This window comes from Pan paniscus, chromosome 7 (genome assembly GCF_029289425.2).
Source record: "Pan paniscus chromosome 7, NHGRI_mPanPan1-v2.0_pri, whole genome shotgun sequence".
Lineage (NCBI taxonomy): Eukaryota > Metazoa > Chordata > Mammalia > Primates > Hominidae > Pan > Pan paniscus.
Window position 1 is genome coordinate 27,057,103 of NC_073256.2, and position 24,793 is coordinate 27,081,895.

Here is a 24,793-nt window from a genome sequence, read left to right on the forward strand (position 1 = left end):
TGTAGAGAAAGGAATCAAGGAGAAGGCACAAAAATCCTCTCAGCCGATGGCCCTGAAATTCTTTATCTCCAGGTCAGAAGGAAACACAGAGTTGTCCATTAACAACAAATTTTTTAAATATAAACTGCAGACGTACGGGGCGGGGGTGGTTTAAAGCAGGTGTGTTTGTAAACTAAAAGGAGAATCCCATGGGCAGATAACTTCATTTTAATGCAGATAACTTTTCAGTTTAATGATCGGCTTTATAAACCCAGGTTATCTGCAGCTGCTGCTATCTGTACAGAAGGAGAACATTGCTGGAGGCAGAATGGAATCAGCTGAACCAAAAATCCCATTTAATTTACTCCCCTAAGTTGTCACTATCTTGCAGTAAAGTCATTCAACAAGGTGTTGACTACCTCTAGCTAAGGTGTTTATTTACAGGATCTAAATCAAAACAAAAAAGAAAAATTATGATACAATGGAAGATGTGGATTTGGAGTCTGAAATATCTGAGTTTAAATCCTGGCTTTGTTCCTAACTAGCTGTGTGAGTCTGGGCAAGTCTGTCTCTCTTCTAAGCCTCGGTTTCTCCATTTGTGAAATGGAACACCTACTTGCCTATTTCACAGACGTGTTGAGAAGTTTAAATCTCACAAATGATCATTTATATCAAGAGTCTAGTATGATACGTGACACATTGTAGGCACTGAATACTTAGCAGTTATAATTAAAATATGCATCTATCCCCACCATGTGTGTAATAAAGTTTCATATTATCTATTTCTCAACACTACAGTGAGGAAAACATCATTTAGCCCATTTCGCAGATGCTGAAACTGAGTTGGGATCACTGGGACTTCAGCCCAGGTCCTTCAGCTCCAGGTCCCATGCTCTTTTCATTGCATGCTGTTAACTAGAGATGGGCAATGCCATTTTAATGAGGTGCCAGGTCAGTAAGTGACAGGGACAGGACTGGCTGTCACTAGCATTGGGGCAGGGGGGGCAGGGAGTGAAACAAAGGGGTTGGAGCATCTCTCAGAGAAAGAATGGGGACTTCAAATCACAGAAGAGGTGCCCGGTGGATGCTTCATGCCAGCCAGTAGTGGTGACAAGTGCTGCACGCCCCTGCATGTCACCATTTCCAGAACAAGCTCACAGTGCAATCTGTTCCACTGGGGGCTTCTAGCTAAGATGCCAGTTCTGATTGACATGTGACTTGTGAGTGCAATTCTTCACCAGCTCTTCATCCAATATGAAGAAACACTACCCCCCAAATATATCATAGTTTACATTTATATAAAATTATGCTTTTATTGTAAACACCTTAAGGAATCATCTTTGCAGAACATTTTTAAAACATGTCAATTTTTTTTTTTTTTTGAGACAGAGTCTCACTCTGTCACCCAGGCTGGAATGCAGTGGCACAATCTTGGCTCAGTGCAACCTCCGCCTCCTGGGTTCAAGTGATTCTCCTGCCTCAGCCTCCCGAGTAGCTGGGATTACAGGCATGCACCACCAGGCCCTGCTAATTTTTGTATTTTTAGTAGAGATGGGGTTTCACCATGTTGGCCAGGCTGGTCTCGAACTCCTGACCTCAGGTGATCTGCCCGCCTCGGCCTCCCAAAATGCTGGGATTACAGCCGTGAGCCACTATGCCTGGCACATGTCAGAATTTTTAAATAACATCTCCATTTGTAGATAGAAGACTGCAGACATGTACAGACAACAGATACCCAACCTTTGCTTTGTGTGGATACATTTAGATAACTGGGGGCAGTACCTGTCATTGTAGCACAGACTCCATTTTAATACATCTGGATGCCACAAAATGAATGCTCTGGTATATGCAGGAAAGCCAGTGAGAACCAGTCAAAGACATTCTACCCCATCCAGGAGCTCTCTACCTGCATGTGGCTCAGTCTAAGCCCTGCTTTTGAAGGGTGTGCAGAGAGGGCATTTTTAAAATCTTGCAAATGAGAAATAGAATTTAAAAAAATTTATAAAGGGCACAGGCAAATCAATTCATTAAAATAAAAAAAAGCTGGGATCTCAGTAGAAAAATGGGTCAAAAGCATGCACACATCATTTACATTCAAATAGTTTTTTTAAAACCTAGAAAAAATTTTAATTTCATTAGTTATCAAATATATATCTAAGATAGTACCGCATTAAAATAAGATACTATTTTTTTGCCAATGAAATTTGCAAATGATTTTTCAGTTTTAATGACAACACCAAACACTGATCATACTCTCACCGTGAGTACAGATCTTTAGAAAAAACAGTTTGGCTGCAGGATATCAAAAGCCTTAAAAATGTTGATATCCTTTGGCCTGGTAATTCCATGCCTGGGAGTCTACCCTAAGGAATTAATCAGAAGTTCAAGAAAAAAAAAAGTGTTAAAAGCAAAATAAGGGAAACCATCTAAAAGGTCAAAAATAGGAAAATGAGAAAGTATTCAATATACTCGTTAACGGCACATTATTCAGGTTTATGAATAATGTTAAGAGATAGGTTTATGATGATTTTGAGATAAACAGGGGAAATCCTTACATTGTTAAGTTTTTAAAACATATGTAAATATATATATAAAGAATCATCTCAACTGTAAAATGGTTAGGAGGAGAAGGAAATACATTCAATTGCAAACAGAAGTCTCTGAGTGACAGGATTATTTCTTCCTTTCTGCGTTTTTTTGCATTTTCCATTTTTTCATTACAAAAAGTATCAATTAAGGAAAAACAACTTGGACTTTGGGGTTGAGAACAAACTTTATCCAATGACTCTGAAGTTACCTGCTTTGCCCAAGTATTTCTGCAGAGTCATCAAATATATTCAAGACTAGAAAAAAAGCACCTCAAAGTCAAATGAGGTGAGTGCCAGCAGAAGCCAAGGAGAAAAGTAACAGGAGATCAATAGGGAAAAGACGGAGAGAAACACTTGCTAGCAGAAAACAAACCCACAAACAAAAGCTAAACTGGAGCCTTTCCAATCAGTTCCATCTTTCGGGCTCTGCAGACAAATAAATGGGAGCCGGGCTGACCTCCGATAACCGGGCAGATCCGCAGACCCCCCTTTCTTCACACTGCGTGTGGGACGGGCCACAGAGCTCTCTGAAGCTTCTGGACTTAGAGTCCCAGGACAGCATGGCATGGGCTGTGTCCTTGGCAAGTCCTTGGTCTTTGTCCATGTACTGTGGACGTCTCCAGTGGACTGAACGTTGCTCAGTTTTGTAGAAAAAATATGAATAAAAACAGAGCTCCGAAGCTCGTGATTGTTTTGTAGCTTGATCTTGTCTAGAAATCTAAGTCATCTTGGCCAAAGCCGTCTGCCCTGCCCACTGCCACGGTGGGGGCGAGACTTCCGAGTGCCTGGTCCTCTTGTACGTCATAGCCTTCACTGGCCCCCTGCTCTGGAGTCCTTGAGCCCAAAGGGGCCTCTTCTTGCTCAGAAGTAGAACTTTCTGGATACATCCTGGTGGCCTTCCTCTCTGCATGAGGGGCCCCCATGGACTTGGCATCAGGGCTCCTTGTGTCTCCACGTACATGGTCATTTTCTGAGTCTTTCTGCCAGCAGTTGCCCCGAGAGGATGCTCTGGAGGAGGAAGGGCCTGTTTGGGAGCCTGGCCTTTGGTGGGGAGTGTCTCCACCTGGGGAAGGGGGTGGAGTGGGCCTGTCCTCAGGGACTGGGCTGCTGCTTTCAGAAGCCTCCTCAGATTGGCCATCTCCTAGACTGACCTGAGGGCTCCCCTTTTTCTCACCTTGAGTTTCTCCTTCCAACTCTGGCGGGGCCTCCCCTCCAGCCTCTGGGGTCTCTACACCTTCTAACTCTGGTTGGGCCTCTCCTTCTGCCTCCGGGGCCTCTATACCTTCTGACTCTGGCTGGGCCTCCCCTTCTGCCTTCGGGGTCTTTACACCTTCTGACTCTGGCTGGGCCTCCCCTTCTGCCTCTGGGGCCTCTAAACCTTCTGCCTCTGGCTGGGCCTCCCCTTCTGCCTTCGGGGTCTTTACACCTTCTGACTCTGGCTGGGCCTCCCCTTCTGCCTCTGGGGCCTCTAAACCTTCTGACTCTGGCTGGGCCTCTCCTTCAGCCTCCTGGGCCTCTATACCTTCTGACTCTGGCTGAGCCTCCCCTTCAGCCTCTGGGGCCTCTAAACCTTCTGACTCTGGCTGGGCCTCCCCTTCTTCCTCCTGGGCCTCCCCTTCTGCCTCCTGGGCCTCTACACCGTCTGACTCTGGCTGGGCCTCCCCTTCTGCCTCCTGGGCCTCCTCTTCTGCCTCCTGGGCCTCTACACCTTCTGACTCTGGCTGGGCCTCCCCTTCTGCCTCCTGGGCCTCCTCTTCTGCCTCCTGGGCCTCTACACCTTCTGACTCTGGCTGGGCCTCCCCTTCTGCCTCCTGGGCCTCCTCTTCTGCTTCCTGGGCCTCTACACCTTCTGACTCTGGCTGGGCCTCCCCTTCTGCCTCCTGGGTCTCCACTTCAACCTCCAGGGCCTCTACATCTTCTGACTCTGGCTGGACTTCCTCTTCTGCCTCCTGGGACTCTATAACTTCTGACTCTGGCTGGGCCTCCCCTTCTGCCTCCTGGGCCTCCTCTTCTGCCTCTTGGGCCTCTGCACCTTCTGACTCTGGCTGGTCCTCCCCTTCAGTCTCCAGGGCCTCTACACTTTCTGTCTCTGGCTGGGCCTCCTTTTCTGCCTCCGGGGCTTCTACACCTTCTGACTCTGGCTGGGCCTCCCATTCTGCCTCTGGGGACTCTACATCTTCTGACTCTGGCTGGGCCTCTCCTTCTGCCTCTGGGGCCTCTACACCTTCTGACTCTGGCTGGGCCTCCTCTTCAGCCTCCTGGGCCTCTACACCTTCTGACTCTGGCTGGGCCTCCCCTTCAGCCTCCGGGGCCTCTATGCCTTCGGCCCCATCACTCTGTCCTGGATCTTGGTCACCTCCTGCCGCAGCTTCACCCTGCAAGTTGTCCTCATGCCCAGATCCTTGACCCCCAGTTTCTCCCCTTTCACTTATGCCCTCTCCCTCCTGCTCAGCTTCCCCCAGCTCACTGCCCGCACTGGTTTCACTGTTGTGGGTTTTCCCTTCTCTCCCCTGAGCCATTGCATCTCCCTCTGCCTCCCTGAGTTTGGAATCTTTGTCTCTGTTGAGTCTCTGGCTCCCCTCGCCATCTTCACCCTTGTCCACTCCAGGCCCCTGGCTCAGCCCCGGCCCCAGCCCTCCCTCAGCTCCCTTGACAGTCCTAGTGCTCGTGGGGTCCATGTGGGTCTTGCCAGGGGCCACCTCTGCTGCCTCCCCATCAGTGTGTTCTCCCCTCTTCCTCTGCAGAATCTGCTGCAGGTCAAAGGCCTCTTTGATGGGACCTCTGGTTGCCCCCATTGTGGCCTTGGGGGACATAGGGCTCACTTTCTTCCTCACGCAGGCCTCGCAGGGACAGAACTCCTCCCCCTCCGCCTCCTCGCCCAGCTGGCTCCCCAGGGCTGTGCCGAGGGCTGGCTCGTCCTCCAGGGTGAAGGAGAGGGGCCCCAGGCCCAGGGTCCGCTCCGAGAAAGCAGAGAGGTTTCGCAGGCCCCGGAGACGGTGTCTGCGCTGCTGGGTCTGCAGGAGCAGCTCCCCGGTGAGGGCCTCCCTTGGAGGCTCCAGCACCATCCGCCCCGCCCGGCCCTGGAGCTTCTGGAGCTCTCTCTTGGTGCTGTCCTGGAGGCGTTGGGCCACGTCCTGCTGCAGCTCAGCCGCCATCTGGTCCAGCAGATCATTGTCCTGCAGGCCCCAGCGGGCTCGGAGCTCAGCCACCGCACTGGCAAGGTGGGCCAGGAAGGCCTTCTCCGTCTTCTTCAGTAACACGGACACCCAGATGGGGTCGCAGTCCAGAGCGGCTCTGCAGGCCACTGAAGAGCTCCTCTCTGCAGCCCCCTGGGTGGGTTGGGCCTGCGTGTGCTCTTGGCCCATCACGGTGGCTCCGGGCAGCTTTTCCAAGCCAGGCTCAAGCTGGGAGCCACTCTGACTCTCGCTGGCACTTGGGTCCGTCTCGCTGGGATGACTAGGGGGCTCTGTGGGTTCCTCTGTGCCCTCTGGGGGGCACGGCTCTGCAGAGGCAGAGGCTCTTCCTGCTTCCTCCTCCTGGACTGGGTCATCTTCCTGGGAGCCTTTCCCATCCGGAGAGCTGGCCTCTGACAATTCCTGCCCGTGGACGCTTCCTTCTTCTGGAAGTCCTTCCTCTTTGAGACCCTCTTCAAGAGCCTCTCCTTGCAGTCCTCCTTCTGGCCCTTCTTTAACTTCCTCTAACTGCACCCCCTCTTCTTGCAGCCCTTCTCCTCCTGTTTCTTCAGTTTCCTCTAACTGCGCCTCTTCTTCTTGCTGTCCTTCTCCTTCTGTTTCTTTAGTTTCCTCTAACTGCGCCTCCTCTTCTTGCAGTCCTTCTGTTTCTTTAGTCCCCTCTAATTGCACCCCCTCTTCTTGCAGCCCTTCCATTTTAGTCCCCTCTAATTGCACCCCCTCTTCTTGCAGCCCTTTTGTTTCTTTAGTTCCCTCTAACTGCACCCCCTCTCCTTGCAGCCCTTTTGTTTTAGTCCCCTCTAATTGCACCCCCTCTTCTTGCAGCCCTTTTGTTTTAGTTTTCTGTAATTGCACCCCCTCTTCTTGCAGCACTTCTGTTTTAGTTCCCTCTAACTGCACCCCCTCTTCTTGCAGCCCTTCTTCCATTTTAGTTCCCTCTAATTGCACCCCCTTTTCTTGCAGCCCTTCTGTTTTAGTTTCTTCTAACTGCACTCCCTCTTCTTGCAGGCCTTCTGTTTTAGTTTCCTCTAACTGCACCCCCTCTTCTTGCAGCCATTCTTCTGTTTCTTTAGTTCCCTCTAACTGCACCCCCTCTTCTTGCAGCCCTTCTTCTGTTTTAGTTTCCTCTAACTGCACCCCCTCTTCTTGCAGCCCTTCTCCTTCTGTTCCTTTAGTTTCCTCTAATTGCACCTCTTCTTCTTGCACTGTGTTTTCAGCTAACTGCTCCAGGTTCGAGCTCGCCCTCTGCTCCTCACTGTCTCTTTCTGCTTCATCCTCATTGGTGGCACAAGCGCAGGCTCGGGCGTTCAAGAAGGTTGGGAAACAACACTGCTGTTGGTTTTCCAGATCCCCTGGGCTCTCAGAAGTTCTGGAATCAGGCCTCTGGTTGGAGGTTTTCAGGGGCAGCTCTGTCCCCTGTGGCACCAGGGTGCTGTCCATGGCACAGGGTACGCTGCTCTCCCCTGAGCCTCCAGAGCCGCTGCTGATGTCCACACCAGAGGAGGACGTGGGCGTGAAGTTCTCCGTCATGGCATGGGACCCAAGGTCTGGCAGAGCCTGGCTCCATGTGAGCTCCCAGAGGCCTGAGTCCAGCTGGTCCTCCCCAACGTCACATCCTGGCCACAGGTCCTTCGAGATGCTGAGCAGCTCCTGGTACCGAGGGGAGTCTTTGAACCTCACTTTGCTGGCAGGAGACCCAAGGTCTTCATCAAATAACTGCAGACTGGCCAGACAAGTAATGAGGGCCCCGGCTGAGCAGCTGAGCCTCCTGGCCATGGGCCTAGACACTTCGGGCACGCTGCTGGGCCGGCCCTGCTTGGAGCCCATCAGCGCCCTCATGATCTGCGTGGAGGCAGACACCCGGCCAGGAAGTGCCCGCAGGCTCACCCTGCAGCTGGCTGGGGCCTCTCTGGCTGTTCTGGCCTCTGCAGGGGCCTCGGAAACTCCCTCTGGAGCTGCCCCTTGCGGGACACCCTCTCCTGATTGGGGACCAGTGTCACTACTCCCCAGGAGGGCTCCCTCTGGCTCTGGGTCCTGGCCGGGGTCCCCTTCCAGGGACTGCTGTCTCGCCTCAGCTGGCTCCCCCAGGCCTTCCAGAGAATGGTCATCCCCAGGGTCCACCTCGGGGCCTCTCAGGCCACCCCCAGCTGCAGCTGTGGTCTCGTCCGCCATCTCATATGTCATGAGTATGGGCTCTTCTGGAATGTTGTCCAGCCATTCGCGGACCACAGCCTCTGGAGACGAGCGGGGCAGAGAGCTGGGTGACACACCACTGGCCTCCTCCTGCCCCTGGGGGCCTCCCCCACTCCTCAAGGTGTTCTCCTGGGACAGCCCCCCAGATCCCGCACCCTGGCTGGCACTGCTTCTCCTTGATGCCCCTGAATTGCGGCCTGGGGGTGGCGTGGGGCCTGGCTGGCGTGTCCCCTCCTGCGGGCTCCCACCTGGCCCCCGGGCAGTGCTTTGGTGGCTGCTGCCGGTGCTCCCACAGCTGGAAGAGCGCCTCTGGGGGCAGGGCCGCCCCCTGGGTGGGGTGGGACAGTACCTGCCACACAGCCAGCTAGCCTCAGGGGAGGGTCCCCGCTGGGCCTCTTGGGCCGGCTGCGTCCCAGGCTGTGAGCAGCAGCGGCTTTGGTGGGGGCCCACCGCCCCTTGCTCAGGCCGTCCAACCTGCAGAACCAAGGCTGAGGAGGGCTGAGGCGTGTCCCTGGCCTCTTCCCCCAGGCTGGCAGCCCCAGATTTTGAGCAGGAGTCGGATGTGTGGGGCGGTATGGGGGCCGGCGAGCATGTCCTGGACCCCGCGTCCCCTGCCCACCCGGCAGAGGGAGCGTTGTGCGGGGAGACTCCAGAAGCAAAATCCGAGTGGCCTGCAGGGGTGACAGTGGCACTGCTGGTTCCCAGAAGGTCCTGGGAAGGAAGAGATCCTGAGGAGGGAGGTCTCAGGTTCCCAGAGGCCTGTGTCCTGGTGCTCGATGAGCTTCCAGAATATCGTGGCACTGAGCCATCCTGGCAGGCCCTTCGCTGCTCAGGAGGCCTCGGCACTTGCTTGGTTACAGAGGAGTCCAGTGGGCTGTGGGTGTCCTTGCGGTAGTGAGAATGCCTGGGATGGCCTCTCGGGGCCACTCGGCCAAGGCCAGGGCTGCTGGGTGAGGACATTGCACTGGCCCGGCTTCTGTGCCTTCTCCGCCCCTGCTGGGATGAAGTGCAGGTGGAAGGGGTGGAAGAGGCTCCTTCCGAGTCCCAGGAGCCGGAAAGGCCCAGAACCAGAGGCTCCCTTGTCACAGCCGCTCCCGTGGCCTGCTCGGTACCCTGTCCTTGCGTCTCTGCCTGCAGGTCGTCACTCCTTAAAGATGAAAGACTCAGGGCTGGAGAACCGGGGTCGCCTCCCTCGCTGGCCTCCTGCTGAGAGGTCTCGGCCCTTGCCTTGCCTGGACAGCCCTGGGGCCGCCCACCCCATTCGCTGGATCCCTCATGAGAGCCGGTGCTGGCTGATGAGTCCGAAGAAGCCCCCTCCTCACTCCGGGCCCTGGGTGTCAGGCGGCCGCCTTGCTCTGGGCCGCCCAGCCCTGCTCCATCTATGCATAGGCCGGGGTCCTCACCCAGGCTCCCTCCAGCTTTCCGCTCAGCCCCTATCTGGGCAGAGGGGCTGGCACTGTCCACCCCGTCCTCCGGGGTCCTGGGGCAGCAGGAGGACTCTGGCTCCGAGCCCTCGGGGAGGCCGGTGCTGGAGGCTGGGCTGGCACTGTCCTGGCTGCATCTCTCCCTCCCGGCAGTCCCGTGGCCCCACAGGCCACTGCAGCGGACGTGCTGGGCCAGTCCCCACCTCTTCCGAGCTGCCACTCTCTCTCCCTGGGAGGCATGCAGGGGATTCGTCCAGATTTCATACTTGGGCCCTGGCTGCCCGCCTCGGCCAAAGGCTTCCCTGCATCCCACCCTGCAGGGCCGGGGTCCCCACACCCCAGGCTCTGAGAAGCCCCAAGGGTAGCCCTCCCACACACAGCAGAGGGGGTCTACCTCCCCCAGAACGGGGTCTTCCCCACTGGCTGCCGTGAGGGCGCTGGCCCTGCCCATCCTCCGGGACCATAGGAGCGTGTCCTCGCCGACCAGGTGGAAGCGGACTTTCATCTCCACGGACAGGCTGCCGTCCTCATTCATGCGGACCTTCTTCTTCATGTCATCGCCAGCCACCAGCGGGCCCGACTGAGCTGGCGTGTCCTGAGGGTGCCTGTCGGGAGCAGGGCCCACCGGGGGGTTGCTAGGACCAGGCCTTTCTGGCAGCCGTTGCCTGCTGCCTGGTGGAGACCGCGAATGGATCACACTCGGCTTGGTCTTTGGCCCCCAGCTCCCTGGCACGCAGTGAAGAGCAAAAGAAAAGAAGAAAAGACTGTGAGCCATGGGGGCAGCATCAGGGTAAAGGAATAAAACAGTCATGAGCCTCCCACGACCTCAACATCACCACTGCCTCCAAAATGCATGGTGACAGCTGTGCGCGGTGGCTCAGGCCTGTAATCCAAGCACTTTGGGAGGCCGAGGCGGGAGGACTGCTTGAGCTCAGGGTTTCAAGACCAGCCTGGACAACTTAGTGAGACACCATCTCTACAAAAAAAAAAAAAAAAAAGTAAAAAAATAATTACCTAAGCATGGTAGTATGCCCCTACAGTCCCAGCTTCCTAGCTACTCGGAAGGCTGAGGCAGGAGAATCCCCTGAGTCCCAGAGTTGGAGGCTGCAGTGAGCTATGCACCACTGCACTCCAGCCTGGATGACAGAGCAAGACCATTAAAAAAAGAAAAGAAAAAAAAAAGCATGATAAGGGCAGAGCTATTCTAGAATGACCATCCACAGAGCTACCAGTCTGTGAACTGGCATTGTCTAACAAGGAGAACTTCAGTCTGAATTCAATCTCAACTCTGCTGCTTACTAGCTGCGTAGTTTTTGGCAGAGCCTGTTTTCTGAACCGTAAAATAAGCATAATAATATTGATTGGTTCGGTTCGTATTGATGCATGGCTGTGCATATAAAACTTCCTTTATAGTTGCTAGCACATAGTAGGCTCTCGAGAGATGGCAGACTTGGCAGGCAGAGTGGCAGTGCCCAGAGCTTGCTCCTGGCCCTCCTCATGCCCACACCCAGCACAGCAGGTGAAATCAATAAACTGCTGCATATGACCCTGACTGTAAACTGTTATATTCTCTGTGATTATTAGTGGTGATTTATCACCCTAACCCTCATCAAGCTCCTGGTTGATAAATGGCTGCAGGGAAGGACCTGGGCGAACCATCTCAGGTCCTGCTAGTCAAGCCTGCACCCCAGCCATGAAGAAGAGAGAAAGGGCTGCTAAGGATGCAAAGGAGTGGCTCTAAGAAAGAATGAGCCAGGCGTGATAGCTCACGCCTGTAATCCCAGCACTTTGGGAGGCCGAGGCAGGCGGATCACCTGAGGTCAGGAGTTCAAGACCAGCCTGGCCAACATGGGGAAACCCCATCTCTACTAAAAGCACAAAAAAATAGCTGGGCGTGGTTGTGGGAGACTGTAATCCCAGTCACTCGGGAGGCTGAGGCACAAAAATCACTTGAACCCGAGAGGCGGAGGTTGCAGTGAGCCTAGATCGCATCACTGCACTCCAGCCTGGGTGACAGAGTAAGATTCTGTCGTCAAAAAAAAAAAAAAAAGAAAGAAAAAAGAAAGGAAGGAAGGAAGGAAAAAAAAAAGAAAGAAAGAACAAATGAATGAAGCCCCCAAGTGCTTTCAAATTCCATCTCCTGGGGGGAGGGGGAAGGGATAGCATTAGGAGATATACCTAATGTAAATGACGAGTTAATGGGTGCAGCACACCAACATGGCACATGTATACATATGTAACAAACCTGCATGTTGTGCACATGTACCCTAAAACTTAAAGTATAATAAAAATAAATAAATAAAAACAAATTCCATCTCCTGAGCCAACATGTGGCAAAAGGGTAGGGCTAGCAGAGGCTGAGCATATGGCCAGCAAAAGAACCCCAGGTGCACATCTGGGCAGAAGATGGCTTTGCCCAGTCCTGGCCCTCCACAGGGACCAAATAAGACTGGACACTCCTCCAGGGAGGGACCCAGAGTAAACTGTCCTTGTGCCTCCAGTGCCTGACCCACAGTGATCACCGAGCCTGTCCCTTGGGCCTCCAGCACCTGACCTACAGTGATCACCGAGCCTGTGCTTGTTGGTGTTTCTGAGCTTTTCACAAAGGATAGTACTTTGTTTACTCACCAAATTTTTCCATCATCAGACTGCATTTGTTAATTGTGCTTTTAAAAATAAGTGTGTGTAGTTTTAAAAAAAATAACATAGTCCAGACTGTGGCTCTTTGGCTGGATATATGGTTATTTGTATGGATGGATGGATAATCTGTGGTCATGGTTAGTTTTAGTCCTTTTGACCCCCATGCAGGCCACCACTGTTGCCTGACACCATCGTGACCCTGAAAGGATGCAACGCCAGGCACACGGCCCATTGCTGCCATGATGTCATGGCCACTGTAGTTGTTTCTTTTTTGAGGCAGGGTCTCTGTTGCCCAGGCTGGAGAGCAGTGGCACGATCATGACTCACTCAAGTCTCAAACTCCTGGGCTCAAATCATCCTCCCGCCTCAGCCTCCTGAGTAGCTGGGACCACACGTATGCGCCACCATGCCTGGCTAATTTGTTCATTACTTATTGATGTTTGTGGTAGAGGCAGGGTCTTGCTCTGTTGTCTAGGCTTGTCTTGAACTCCTGGGCTCAAGTGATCCTCCTGTCCTGGCCTCCCAAGTTGCTAGGAATAAAGGTGTGAGCCTCTGTGCCTGTGGCTCTTAATAAAATTTATTTTAGATTCTAGAAACTTTAAGTTCAAGATCTCTTAATCCCTGTTCCATTTATTTATTAATTTTGAGACAGGATTTTGCTCTGTCACCCAGGCTGGAGTTAAGTGGTGCGATCATGGCTCACTGCAGCCTCAACCTCCTAGGCTCAAGGGATGCTCCCACCTCAGCCTCCCAAGTAGCTGAAACTGTAGGCATGTGCCATTATGCCTGGCTTATTTTTTTGTATTTTTTTTTTTAGAGACAGTGTCTCATTATGTTGCCCAGGCGGGTGTCCAACTCCTAGACTCAAGCTATCCTCTCGCTTTGGGCCCCCAAACGGCTGGAATTACAGACATGAGCCACCATGCCCAGCCTCTGTTCCTTTTATATACTAAGCACTGCCCTCTCCTATCTTGGTCAAATGTTGAACCCAAGTAAGATTGACAGTACTGAGAAGGAGGAAGAGGCAAGAGAGATCCCAAAATGACTGGGATACCCAAGATCTGGGGCCAAAGGGAAGTTTCCTGAATTACCTGGAAGGGAATCCACTCAGCCCTACTGAACCACCATGCAGTGCAAATCAGATGGGGGAAACCCAAAAACCAACTCACCGTTTTTGTTTCTTGAAGTCAGCCCAGATAAAGTTTCAGCCTCGCTTCTCCTGGCATTTTTCATGGCTGGGGTTCTGAAGGCCTCATGCCCAGCACACACCAGCACAGAGGGGCTGTGCAGCAGGGCCTGCAGCGAGTCCACCTGAGGGAGGAGCGGGCAGGGTCAGGAGGCCTGGGCTGCAGAAACCCCTCTACCCTGAGGCCTGGGGAAGGAAGGATCCAGTCTCACCAGCCCTGTCCTGATTTCTGCACATCTCACCCCAGACTCCTGGTCCAAGGAGGGGTCTTATCCACTCCCCATAACGCCTCTATCACTAGGTGGAGGCTGAGGTCCCACCACCATGATCTCCCGCTCTAGCTATACCCCTCCCTCCACCAGGCGTGAGGCCTGTGATCAAAGGGCATTCTGGATGCCCCTGCTGCAAAAGACTTCTGTAGGCCGCATTTCTGCCCACATGTCCACCCTCCAGAATATGTATTCCCTGAAGCAGCTGGAGCAGCACGCCCTCCAGCTCCCACAGCGGGGCCCGATTCACTCTCTCATTCTTTTCCCAAATGAAGGAGACTCTGTGCTGCCTGATCTGTGTTTTCTGGTACAATCTGAGTCTGTTGCCTCTGCCCAAGGGGAGGGGAGAGGGGCTAGGCACCACTCTTCCTGCAGGGACGCCTTCCCTTCCAGACTCCTAAAATGGTCTCCGGGCTCCTGACCCTCCCCAGACCCATCAGAATGTCCCCTATGCACTCCTGGGCTCAGGGCAGGCCATGTCACTGCAGAATTCCTTTCCAGGAAACCGGTCCCTGGACCGAGAAGCCCCTGCAGATCTGAGGGTTTGCACTATTGATGGGATTACATTGTAATAAGCAATGCTGGGGAATGTATTTCCATCTTTAAAGCACAGAGCATGTTCTTTCTCATTCTCTAAAATTATAAGGGTATGCTCATTAACAAAAAAAAGAAAAAAGAAGGAACATTACATTCTCTTCCCCAAAAAATGTCATAGAAGTTTGTTGTGCACCAGATCTTTCAGCCTAGGTAATTAGAAGTTTGTTTTTGTTTTTGTTTTTTTCTGTTTCTTTTTCTTTTTTTTTTTTTGAGACGCAGTCTCGCTCTGTCACCCAGGCTGGAGTGCAGTGGCGCGATCTGGGCTCACTGCAAGCTCTGCCTCCCGGGTTCACGTCATTCTCCTGCCTCAGCCTCCGGAGTAGCTGAGACTACAGGTGCCCGCCACCATACTCAGCTAATTTTTTGTATTTTTAGTAGAGACAGGGTTTCACCGTGTTAGCCAGGATGGTCTCGATCTCCTGACCTCGTGATCCGCCGGCCTCAGCCTCCCAAAGTGCTGGGATTACAGGCGTGAGCCACCGCACCCAGCCTAGAAGTTTGTTTTAAATGACGAGGTCCATTTCTTCTTTGATTTGGACTCCTGGTCCATCAAAAATTGCAAACATGACCCAAGTCTATCAATTCATGGATGTAGCCATGCTTCTAGGCAATCAAACTCTCCAGGGAAGAAGAAAAAAATTGAAGACTAAATGATGCTCCCATTCCTAGGGAGAGGTAGAAGTCTAAAATCTACAGGAAAAGGAGCATTTTCAAGAATGACTATCCAGGAGGGAATCTGAAAGTTGATAATCATGTCACAGTCCTTCTTGGGGAGAAATGAGGTCGTTATATTTACAGAAACTCTCACAGCTCTACAATAAGTCTAGGTGAAAATATCCTAAGTCTTTTTCTCCAGTTCACTCATGTTATGCCAGCTCTCTCCCCATCATCGCACCCACTAAACTGTAGCTAACTGAAGGTAGGGACCTCGTCTCATTTGTCTGTTTATGTGGCACATGCTAGTCCACGGTAATGCCACTAACTCAAAAGCATCCTTGCATTACGTTGTAATTAGCAATGCTTGGGGATGTATTTCCATCTTTAAAGCACAGAGCATGTTCTTTTTCATTTTCCAAGCATTGATGTTGGCTCTCTCATTGGCCAGCCACGCAAATTACTTAACCTCTGTGCCTTACTTTTCTTATCTGTCCCAAGGGGATAATAATATCAGCTACCAGCCAGATGCAGTGGTTCACGCCTGTAATCTCAGCACTTTGGGGGGCCGAGGTGGGTAGATCCCTGGAGCCCAGGAGTTTGAGATCAGCCTGGGTATCATGGTGAAACGCCATCTCTACTAAAAATACAAAGAAAAAAAAATTAGCTGAGCGTGGTGGTAGACGCCTGTAATCCTAGCTACTTGGGAGGCTGAGGCAGAGAATTGCTTCAACCCTGGAAGCGGAGGATGCAGTGAGCCAAGATCGTGCCGCTGCACTCCAGCCTGGGCGACAGAGTGAAACTCCATCTCAAAAACAAAGAGCAAACAAACAAACAAACAAAAAAATTAGCCAGGCATAGTGGCATGTGCCTGTAGTCCCAGCTGCTTGGGAGGCTGAGATGGGAGGATCACTTGAGCCCAGGAGGTCGAGGCTGCAATGAGCTGAGATTGGGCCACTGCACTCCAAACTGGGCAACAGAACCAGACCCTGTCTCAAATATTAATAATAGTAATTAATAAATTAATAATAGTAATATCAGCTACCTTGTGAGTTTGTGTAGTGAATGCTATGCCCCATACCAGCTGCTTCTATCCCACTCTCTTTCTGGTATGCTTTCCAGTACTGCAGAGGTTTCTTTGTTTGTTTTGGTTTTCGTGTTTTTTTGTTTGTTTCTTTGTTTGTTTTCTGAGATGGAGTCCCGCTGTGTCACCCAGGCTGTAGTGCAGTGGCGCAACCTCCACCTCTCAGGTTCAACTGCCACCTCCCAGGTTCAAGCGATTCTCCTGCCTCAGCCTTCCCAGTAGCTGGGACTGCAGGCACGCACCACCATGCCTGGCTAATTTTAAATTTTTAGTAGAGATGGGGTTTCCCCATGTTGCCCAGGCTGGTCTCAAACTCCTGACCTCAAGTGATCCACCTGCCTCGGCCTCCCAAAGTGCTGGGATTACAGGTGTGAGCCACCATAACTGGCCCAGTACTGCAGAGTTTAGAAAGCTGCCAGCCCCAGCCCATTTCCTGAACTCCCTTGCAGCTTGGGATCTAAATGCGAAATAAGTCCCACTAATAACATGCACTTGAACAGGGCATGGAACGTGGCAGCGAAGCACAGGCCATCTTCCTTTTGTTCCTGACTCTTGCCACAAGCAAAAGGAAGTCAAAGATGCAGAGAAGCATGTGACACTGAGACATCAAAAGATGCCCTCGTTGTTCTAGTACCCATCATCTTCCCATTTGGGATCTCAGCAACGGTGGAGTAATTCAGAGCTCAGTCATTCCAGAGGCAACTCCCCAAAACCCACTTTCCTCATTTCCTAGACATCCCTGACAGGTTGGTTTGTGACATTCTGGGAATCTTTTCCAGGAACCCAGCCTGTGCTCCTCCAGCCTTTCACTGAATCTCTAAGCATCAAACCCTCTGAGTGTAATTCTTTCCTTCTTAAGATGCCGAGAGAGGGCTGGGTACAGTGGCTCACACCTGTAATCCCAGCACTTTAGAATGCCAAGGTGGGCAGATCACCTGAGGTCAAGAGTTCAAGACCAGCCTGGCCAACATGGTGAAACCTCATCTCTACTAAAAATACCAAAAAAAACCCAAAACAAACAACAACAACAACAAAACATTAGCTGGGCATGGTGGCAGGCGCCTTTAGTCCCAGCTACTCGGGGAGGCTGAGGCAGGAGAATCGCTTGAACCTAGGGGGCAGAGGTTGCAGTGAGCCAAGATCATGCCACTGCACTCCAGCCTGGGTGACAGAGGGAGACTCCATCTCAAAAAAAAAAAAAAAAAAAAAAAAAAGATGCTGAGAGAGGATTCTGTTTCCTGTACTGAAGTATGGCTGATACAGTGATATGTGCTCTGAAATGGCAGCTGAAACATAGTGCTGTTTCTCTGGCGACTAAGATACCTGTATCTTAGTCTACTACACTTGTGACCTCACTGGAAACATTTTGCTTTCCATCCCAGCAGTTTTGGTGTCTGCAAGCTATACAGTGAATTCCACGGATGTTAGTCCAGGGTCTCACTTCTTTTACTATAAAATTGGTTCTTTGGATAGAAGTAAGCTGCATGGGTTATGGCATGGGTTTGGAGGTCTCAGGACCCAAGGGAGAATGTTCCCCCTTAGAAGACACAACAGTGGGCTGGGCGCGGTGGCTCACGCCAGTAGTCTCAGCACTTTGGGAGGCCAAGGCAGATGGGTCATCTGAGGTCAGGAGTTCGAGACCAGCCTGGCCAACATGGTGAAACTCCATCTCTACTAAAAATACAAAAATTAGCTGGGCATAGTGGTGAATGCCTGTAATCCCAACTACTTGGGAGGCTGAGGCAGGAAAATTGCTTGAATCCAGGAGGCAGAGGTTGCAGTGAGCTGAGATCGTGCCACTGCACTCCAGACTGGGTGACAAGAGTGAGACTCTGTCTCAAAAAAAAAAAGGAAGATACAACAGTGGCCCCATGGAGCTGAAAGCTGAGATGGTCACCTTGGCCATACAAGGTTTCTCATGACAATGAACCAATAGGCAACAAGGAAGTTCTGTGTTGGCTGGGGTGGCTGGTTCTGATTGTCTAAGGGGGAAATAGGGCTACTATTACACAATGGGATAGGGAGGAAGACATCTATTACCCATGCAGCCCATTGGCTGTCATGTCCAGGGATAAACATGAACACAATACCACGGCCCATGTAGTGAGGAACCCCAAGGGCTCAGACCCCTCAGGAATATGATTCGGTCACTCTGCTGAGTACATAAGCATAATCAGCTGAGGTGCTGGTGGGAGACAGAGGAACAGGGAGTGGAGAGTGGAAAGAAGCTTTAAACACCAATGAAGGCCTTGCAGTAGATAGCCTAATTTTTTTCATAGCTCTGCTAGGTATACTTATTAATCAATTTCCCTTTTCTTTGTTCTTTATTTCCTATACTACTTAACATAGGGTACTTTGATGGTGCTGGACTACCTAAGTAGACCTTGAGATAGATGATATCAAGGTGAGGTTGTCACAGCATAGAAGACGAAGGGTCCAGTGATAATGCGATTGTGGGGAGAAGGTGAACGTGTTTTTGATTGTAGGAGGGAGAGCTCTGTTACTACATGAGTGCAGGCTGCTATAGCTGATGTTTATAATCAAGTTTTTGTAATGATGTTATCATATGATTTTTTTTTGAGATGGAGTCTGGCTCTGTCACCCAGGCTGGAGTACAGTGTGTGATCTTGGCTCACTGCAGCCTCTGCCTCCCAGATTCCAGCAATTCTCCTGCCTCAGCCTCCCGAGTAGCTGGGATTACAGGTGTGCGCCAACACACCTGGCTAATTTTTGTATTTTTAGTAGATATAGGGTTTCGCCCTATTGGCCAGGCTGATCTCGAACTCCTGACCTCAGGTGATCCACCTGCCTCAGCCTCCCAAAGTGCTGGGATTACAGGAGTGAGCCACTGTGCCCAGTGATATGATATTTATGAAGTATTGGTGGAATGGTGCATACAGATGTTAAGTAGCAACAGGACTGAATCTTGAGGAGACTGTGAATTAGGTCAGTCAACCTCCATCCTCCATTCTGCCCACCTTTGGTGGAAATTCATGTCCGGCAGAACCTGGAAAGGCAAAAATTACATTCATGCGTGTCCTTGAACTCAATAATCATAGTGGCTTCCAGCAGAGGCAGTAGCTTCCTGCACGTGCTGGGAGCCATTCCTGCAGACCCAGCTTCCAATTCACTCTCTGGCTGCCCAAAGATGAAGCCCTCCAATGCCCTGTATTAAATCACTTTCTGCTTAAGGTAACTTGAGTAGTTTGTTTCCTGCACTGAACCCCTGCAATAATAGGTTATTGGATAAGACAACAATAAGAGTACACAAGGCTGCTGGGCATGGTGGCTCATGCCTGTAATCCCAGCACTTTGGGAGGCCGAATCGGGCAGATCACCTGAGGTTGGGAGTTCAAGACCAGCCTGACCAACATGGAGAAACCCTGTCTCTACTAAAACTAGAAAATTAGCTGGGCATGGTGGCACATGCCTGTAATCCCAGCTACTCAGAGGCTGAGACAGGAGAATCACTGGAACCCAGAAGGCAGAGGTTGCAGTGAGCCGAGATCATGCCATTGTACTGCAGCCTGGGTGACAAAAGTTAAACTCCACCTCAAAAAAAACAAAGCAAAAAAAAAAAAAAGAGTACACAAGGCACAATGCCTGCCACTTACTGCATGCTCTCTAAATATACCTAAAAACGTGAATTACAGCTGCTCGTTGATTCATTGACTTGACTGAGTGTCTCCATGCTGTTCACCTTTAATTAGCAGCAGGGCAATCAAATGCCTCTTTTTAAGGAATAATCTCCCTCTTCCATGTGAGTATTTTGACCTGAGATCTAAAGAACCTTTTCAAGGAACCGTCAGACCCCAACAGCCTACCTTTTTCCCGCTGGTCGTGTACAACTGCTTCACAGGAAAGCGCAGGAGATCTGAGGCTTTGCTGAGAAAGGCGGCCAGGTTCCTAGTATTCCTGTGACTGAGAACCACAGTCTGCTGGAGGTGAGGGTCCGTGTTCTTAATCAGCAGTATCCTCCGGGGGGTTTTAAGACTGTTCCGGGAGGAGGAGGTTCCTGGGGCTTCACGCTGGCCTTCGACATCCCGCAACTGCTGAGCAGTGGGGTTTCTCTCCTGTGGCCGGCCTGGTCCACTGGGGGTCTTGGGGGGCTTCTTATCAGAGCAGAGGTAGCAGCCTCCATCTTCCAGCTGCTCCAGGGCGCTGAGGCTATGCAGGCCCCGGGGTGTGGTGACAGAGCGCACCCCAAAGGAGAGAGGCATGCGCTGGGAGAGCTCGTCCATGAGGGCGCTGAAGGTCTTAAAGGCGCGCTGGTGAACGGCCAGGCGGACCCCAGCAAACTGTGGATCCCCTCGCTTGAGGAAGGTGATCTTCTTGGCTGGCGTGACCTTGGTGACCGAGGGGGTGCGAGCCACAGAGGGCAGGAAGCACTCACGGTGGCTTGGGGCCTGGGCATCCCTCGGGGTTCTGTTCATGGTGTGGGGGCTCTGGCAGCTGTAACAGGGCAGAGGAAGAGGGGTCAGAGGGCAGCTTGGGGGATTGGCATTTCCTGTCTCTTCCCTTCTTTATAGAGGTGCTTCCTGCCCACTCCAAATGTGCTCCACTCCACTATGGAGAGGCAAGTGAATCTATTTGGATGGAACAGAAGGAAGGACAAAAGTTGGGCATGGGACAGATCTGAGTTCAAATTCCAGCCCCGTGAATTGCTTGAGCTCAGGAGTTTGAGACTGGCCTGGGCAACATGGCAAAACCCCATCTCTACCAAAAATACAAAAATTAGCTGGATGGTGTGTACCTGTGGTCCCAGCTACTTGGGAGGCTGAGGTGGGAGGATGGTTGGAGCCTGGCAAGTTAAGGCTGCAGTGAGCCACGATCATGCCACTGCACTCTAGCCTGGGCAATACAGCAAGACCCTGTCTCAAAAAAAAAAAAATCCCAGCCCCACCACTTATTCCTGTGTGGCCCAGAAAGTGAAGATGCAATCTGGACTTTGGTGGCCCCCATCTGTAAAATGCAGCCATAGCCACACTGCATAGTGGTTATGATCATTAGATGAGTCTAGACATGAAAGCACCTGACACTGAGCAAGAATCAATTTTTTTTGTTTTTTTGAGACAGAGTCTCGCTCTGTTGCCCAGGTTGGAATGCAGTGGTGCCATCTCAGCTCACTGCAACCTCTGCCTCCCGAGTTCAAGCGATTTTCATGCCTCAGTCTCCTGAGCAGCTGGGATCACAGGTGTACGCCACCACACCCGGCTAATTTTTGTATTTTTGCAGAGATGGGGTTTTGCCATGTTGGCCAGGCTGGTCACACTCCTGACCTCAGGTGATCCACCCACCTCGGCCTCCCAAAGTGCTGGGATTACAGGCAGGAGTCACCACGCCCAGCAAGAAATCTTTATTTCTTTCCTTCCTCTTGTTTCTCTTGCCCACTTCCACCAACCTTGAACTTTTTTGAATAGTATTTTAGCGGTTTGTCTCTAAGGAGGTGGGTAAGTAAAGAGAGGACCACGAAACACAGAGGTACGAAGGCTGGACGGAGACTCGGGAGGCTCGGGCAGCACAGCCCTGCTCATGAGGTCTCCCTATGTGGCCCCTGGGGGTTCTCGCCTCCTCGGACTCCCCCTTCTCCAGATGTTGGGTGAGAGGGCTGAAGTGGAAGGCATGGGTTTCAAGCCACGCAGGGACAGGGGTACAGACAGGGAGACTTGGAGCTCTGTGTCCTTAACCCAGAGGGGGTGCCACTGTTTGAAGCTGTGTGTCTTCATTACGTATTGAGGTTTGCTTTCACATAAACACGATGCTGCCTCTCACATTCCCCTGAAGTCTGTGCAAGGTGCATGATAAACCCTACAGGTGAATATCCCAGCCACTGCTGCCATCATGGGAGATGGGGGCTCAGAGCTGCTGTGGGAGGTCAAGGCCAGTCTCCCACAGTCCATTCCTGCTCCTACTGTCACCCAGAGAGGAGCTTCACATAGGGCTGCACAGGCCGTCTGTGCTTTTCTGTGCTCTTCCCAGCCCAGGAGGCCACGCCTGCTCTGGGCACCTCACCTCCTGCTTCTTGCTCACATGGGAATTCCCCATTCGCACCGGGCTGCCTGGCTCAAAGGGCTTCCTGCAATATGGCCCCTGTCCTGCGGCCCCTGCCTTGCTTTCCTCCTTTGCAGAGTTTTATTCAGCCCCCAAAACCTGGGGAACCCCATCTTCAGTGCGGCTTCTCCAACAGTTTCCACATCTGGGCCTGCGTCCTTTCTGGCCAACTCCACCAGGGCCCAGGAGGCAGAACCTGTGCTCCCCAGGGCTCCAGTCCTGTGTTCTACACCGAGTTGGGCTGAGAAATGCACACAGATGAGCCAAGCTGATGCTTCCTAGAGCCAGGCCTGTTGGAAGCTGGCCCCGAGCACTTACCAGAGGCGAGGAGTCGTCCCAGCTTACAGGTGGCTCAGCCCAGGACCCCCGTTGGTGTACAGGCCATGGGCAGCCGTGGTCCTCCCCAGCTCTGGCCACTGTGCCCATTTCTGGGGTAGCTGGGGCCCCCATCTCCCCTTCTCACCCTCCTCTCCACGTAGTCCCATCTGTCCCAAGAGAAAGAACTCTTCTACCTTTTTCAAAATCGTGGTGCAGAAAAAGACCTGATAATCTGCCCTCATCTCTGACACAAGCTTTATAATTAGCTGGGCCACCTCCTCCTGCACAACATTTAATCCCCTGAAGCTGCTCTTCCCTGCCCTCGGCTCACCTTCCTGTGGGGCTGGAGCACTTCCCCCAGACGCTGCTGTGGGACAGCCCTTCTTCCAGCATCTTTTCATTTGCACCTGCCACTGTGAGCATCCATCTGGCTCACGCTGAGGGAGCCAAAGAAATGAAGCCCACCTTGTCCCCAGTGTCACTGTGTCTCTCAGCACCATGTCCTAGCATTATTGTATCATCCAGCTTCATTTCCCCTAGAATCACTATATCCCCAGCAACACCATGTTGCCAGCACTGCCATGTCCCTAGTGTCATCATGTCCCTCAGCACCATGATGTCTTCAGCATCACTGTGTTCCCAGCATTACGATGTTCCAAGCATCGCCATGTGCCGTGTGCCCAGCACCACAATTACGTCCCCAGCACCACCATGTTCTCACCATCACAATGTCATCTGCACTTCCATGGCCCAGCATTACCATGTGCCCAACACCACCATGTCTTCAGTGTCACCATGTCCCCCAGCATCACCATGTCCCCAAAATGACCATCTCCTCTAGCATTACCATGTCCCCAGCACCTCCATGTCCCCAATACCTCCATGAACCCAGCATTACCATGTCCCCAGCACCTCCATGTCCCCAATACCTCCATGAAGCCAGCACCTCCGTGTCCCCAATACCTCCATGAACCCAGCATTACCATGTCCCCAGCACCTCCATGTCCCCAATACCTCCATGAAGCCACACCTCCATGTCCCCAATACCTCCGTGAACCCAGCATTACCATGTCCCCAGCACCTCCGTGTCCCCAATACCTCCGTGAACCCAGCATTACCATGTCCCCAGCATTACCGTGTTCCCACCACATGCCTTCAGAGTCACCATGTCCCCAGAACCACCATGAAGCCAGGACCACTACGTCCCCAGCACAACCATGTCCCCAGCACCTCCATGTCCCCAGTACTTCAATGTCCCCAGAACTTCCACGTCCCCAGCACTTCCATGTCCCAAGAATCATCATGTCCCCAGCATTGCCATGTCCCCAGCAAAGCCACGTCTGTAGCACCTCCATGTTCCCAGGACCTCCATGTCTCCAGCATTACCATGTCCCTAGAATCATATGCATTTACAGTCACCATGTCCCCAGCATCACTATGTCCCCAGCACAGTACCACATGTCCCCAACATTGCTGTGATTCATTGTCACCCTGTCCCTCAGCATCATCATGCCACTAAAATGACCATGTATATCCCCAGCATCACTATGTTCCCAGCACCTCCATGTCCTCAGCATCACCATGTCCCAGAACCACTATGTCCCCAGCACCTCCACATCCCTGGCATCACCATGTCCCCAGCACCTCCATGTCCCCGGCATCACCATGTCCCCAGCACCTCCATATCCCTGCATCACTGTGTCTTCAGCACTGTCTTGTCCCCAGTATGACCTTATCTTGCAGCCATGGGGAAGGAAGTTGCAAACATGGAAGGTTTTCTTCTTGGAAGAGGCATCACCTTCCAGTCCTCTCATGTAGCCAACAAAGATTTCTGAGCATCTATTGCATCAGGCTCTGTGTGGCATCCTGGGATGCAACCATTAGTAGGACATGGCACCGATCTTCAGAAACTTCACATTCCAGTGTGACAAATAGACACGCTCCTACACACAATAACAAATGTTCTGATGTGTATGTGTGTACATACACACACACTCACACATACACCACAATATACACTGGGTGTGACTGAATGCAGAGTAAAAGGAATGGCAGTGCAGGTCAAGGAAGGCCTCCTGGAGGAGGTGATGCAGAGACTCCTGAGCTGAAGCCTAAAAACAACTTAGGGATTAGCCTCTCTGGCTCTAGGAAGAAATTAGGACCACAGCAAATAGATATGGCCCTGGGGTCTTCTCTGGCCACCTGGGTGGTGTTGGAAGGCTGGGAGGAGAAGGTTGGAGGCTTTTTGCAAGCTGGGATGGAAGGCTGGGAGGAGAAGGTCGGAGGCTTCTTGCAAGCTGGGATCAGCTGCCATAGAGTCAGGGTGGAGCAAAGCCATTCTGGGTGCCGGACACCTGCCATCCCTGCGTCGGCGTGTTCAAAACCCGGCCTGGAAAACTGGGCTTTTCAGTTCCACGAGCCGACAATTCTCTCCTTGGCTGAGTGGGTTTGAGTTGGGGTTTCTGTCTTGTAGAGCAGGAAGAGCCCCACTGACATGTGGGCCCCAGAGAGTGACAACAGCAAGCACCTCACCTTCAGTGACTCTGAAGCTGGGTTTCTGAATTAGGAAGAAGCCTGGGAGGGGTTGGGAGCTGAGGCTCCTGTCAGATCCCCCAATTT

General features: G+C 52.1%; 1 protein-coding gene across 1 annotated transcript; it reads right to left on the reverse strand.

Moving 5' to 3' along the window:
* Nucleotides 1-948: 948 nt before the first annotated feature.
* On the reverse strand, nucleotides 949-21,014 carry RP1L1 (RP1 like 1). The gene is made up of 3 exons (XM_034965624.3): nucleotides 19,630-21,014; nucleotides 13,185-13,326; nucleotides 949-10,101 (listed from the first exon to the last, which is right to left on the reverse strand). The coding sequence occupies exons 1-3, from the start codon at nucleotides 20,236-20,238 to the stop codon at nucleotides 3,278-3,280; spliced, it is 7,575 nt and encodes a 2,524-aa protein (XP_034821515.3). The 5' UTR covers nucleotides 20,239-21,014; the 3' UTR covers nucleotides 949-3,277.
* Nucleotides 21,015-24,793: the final 3,779 nt, after the last annotated feature.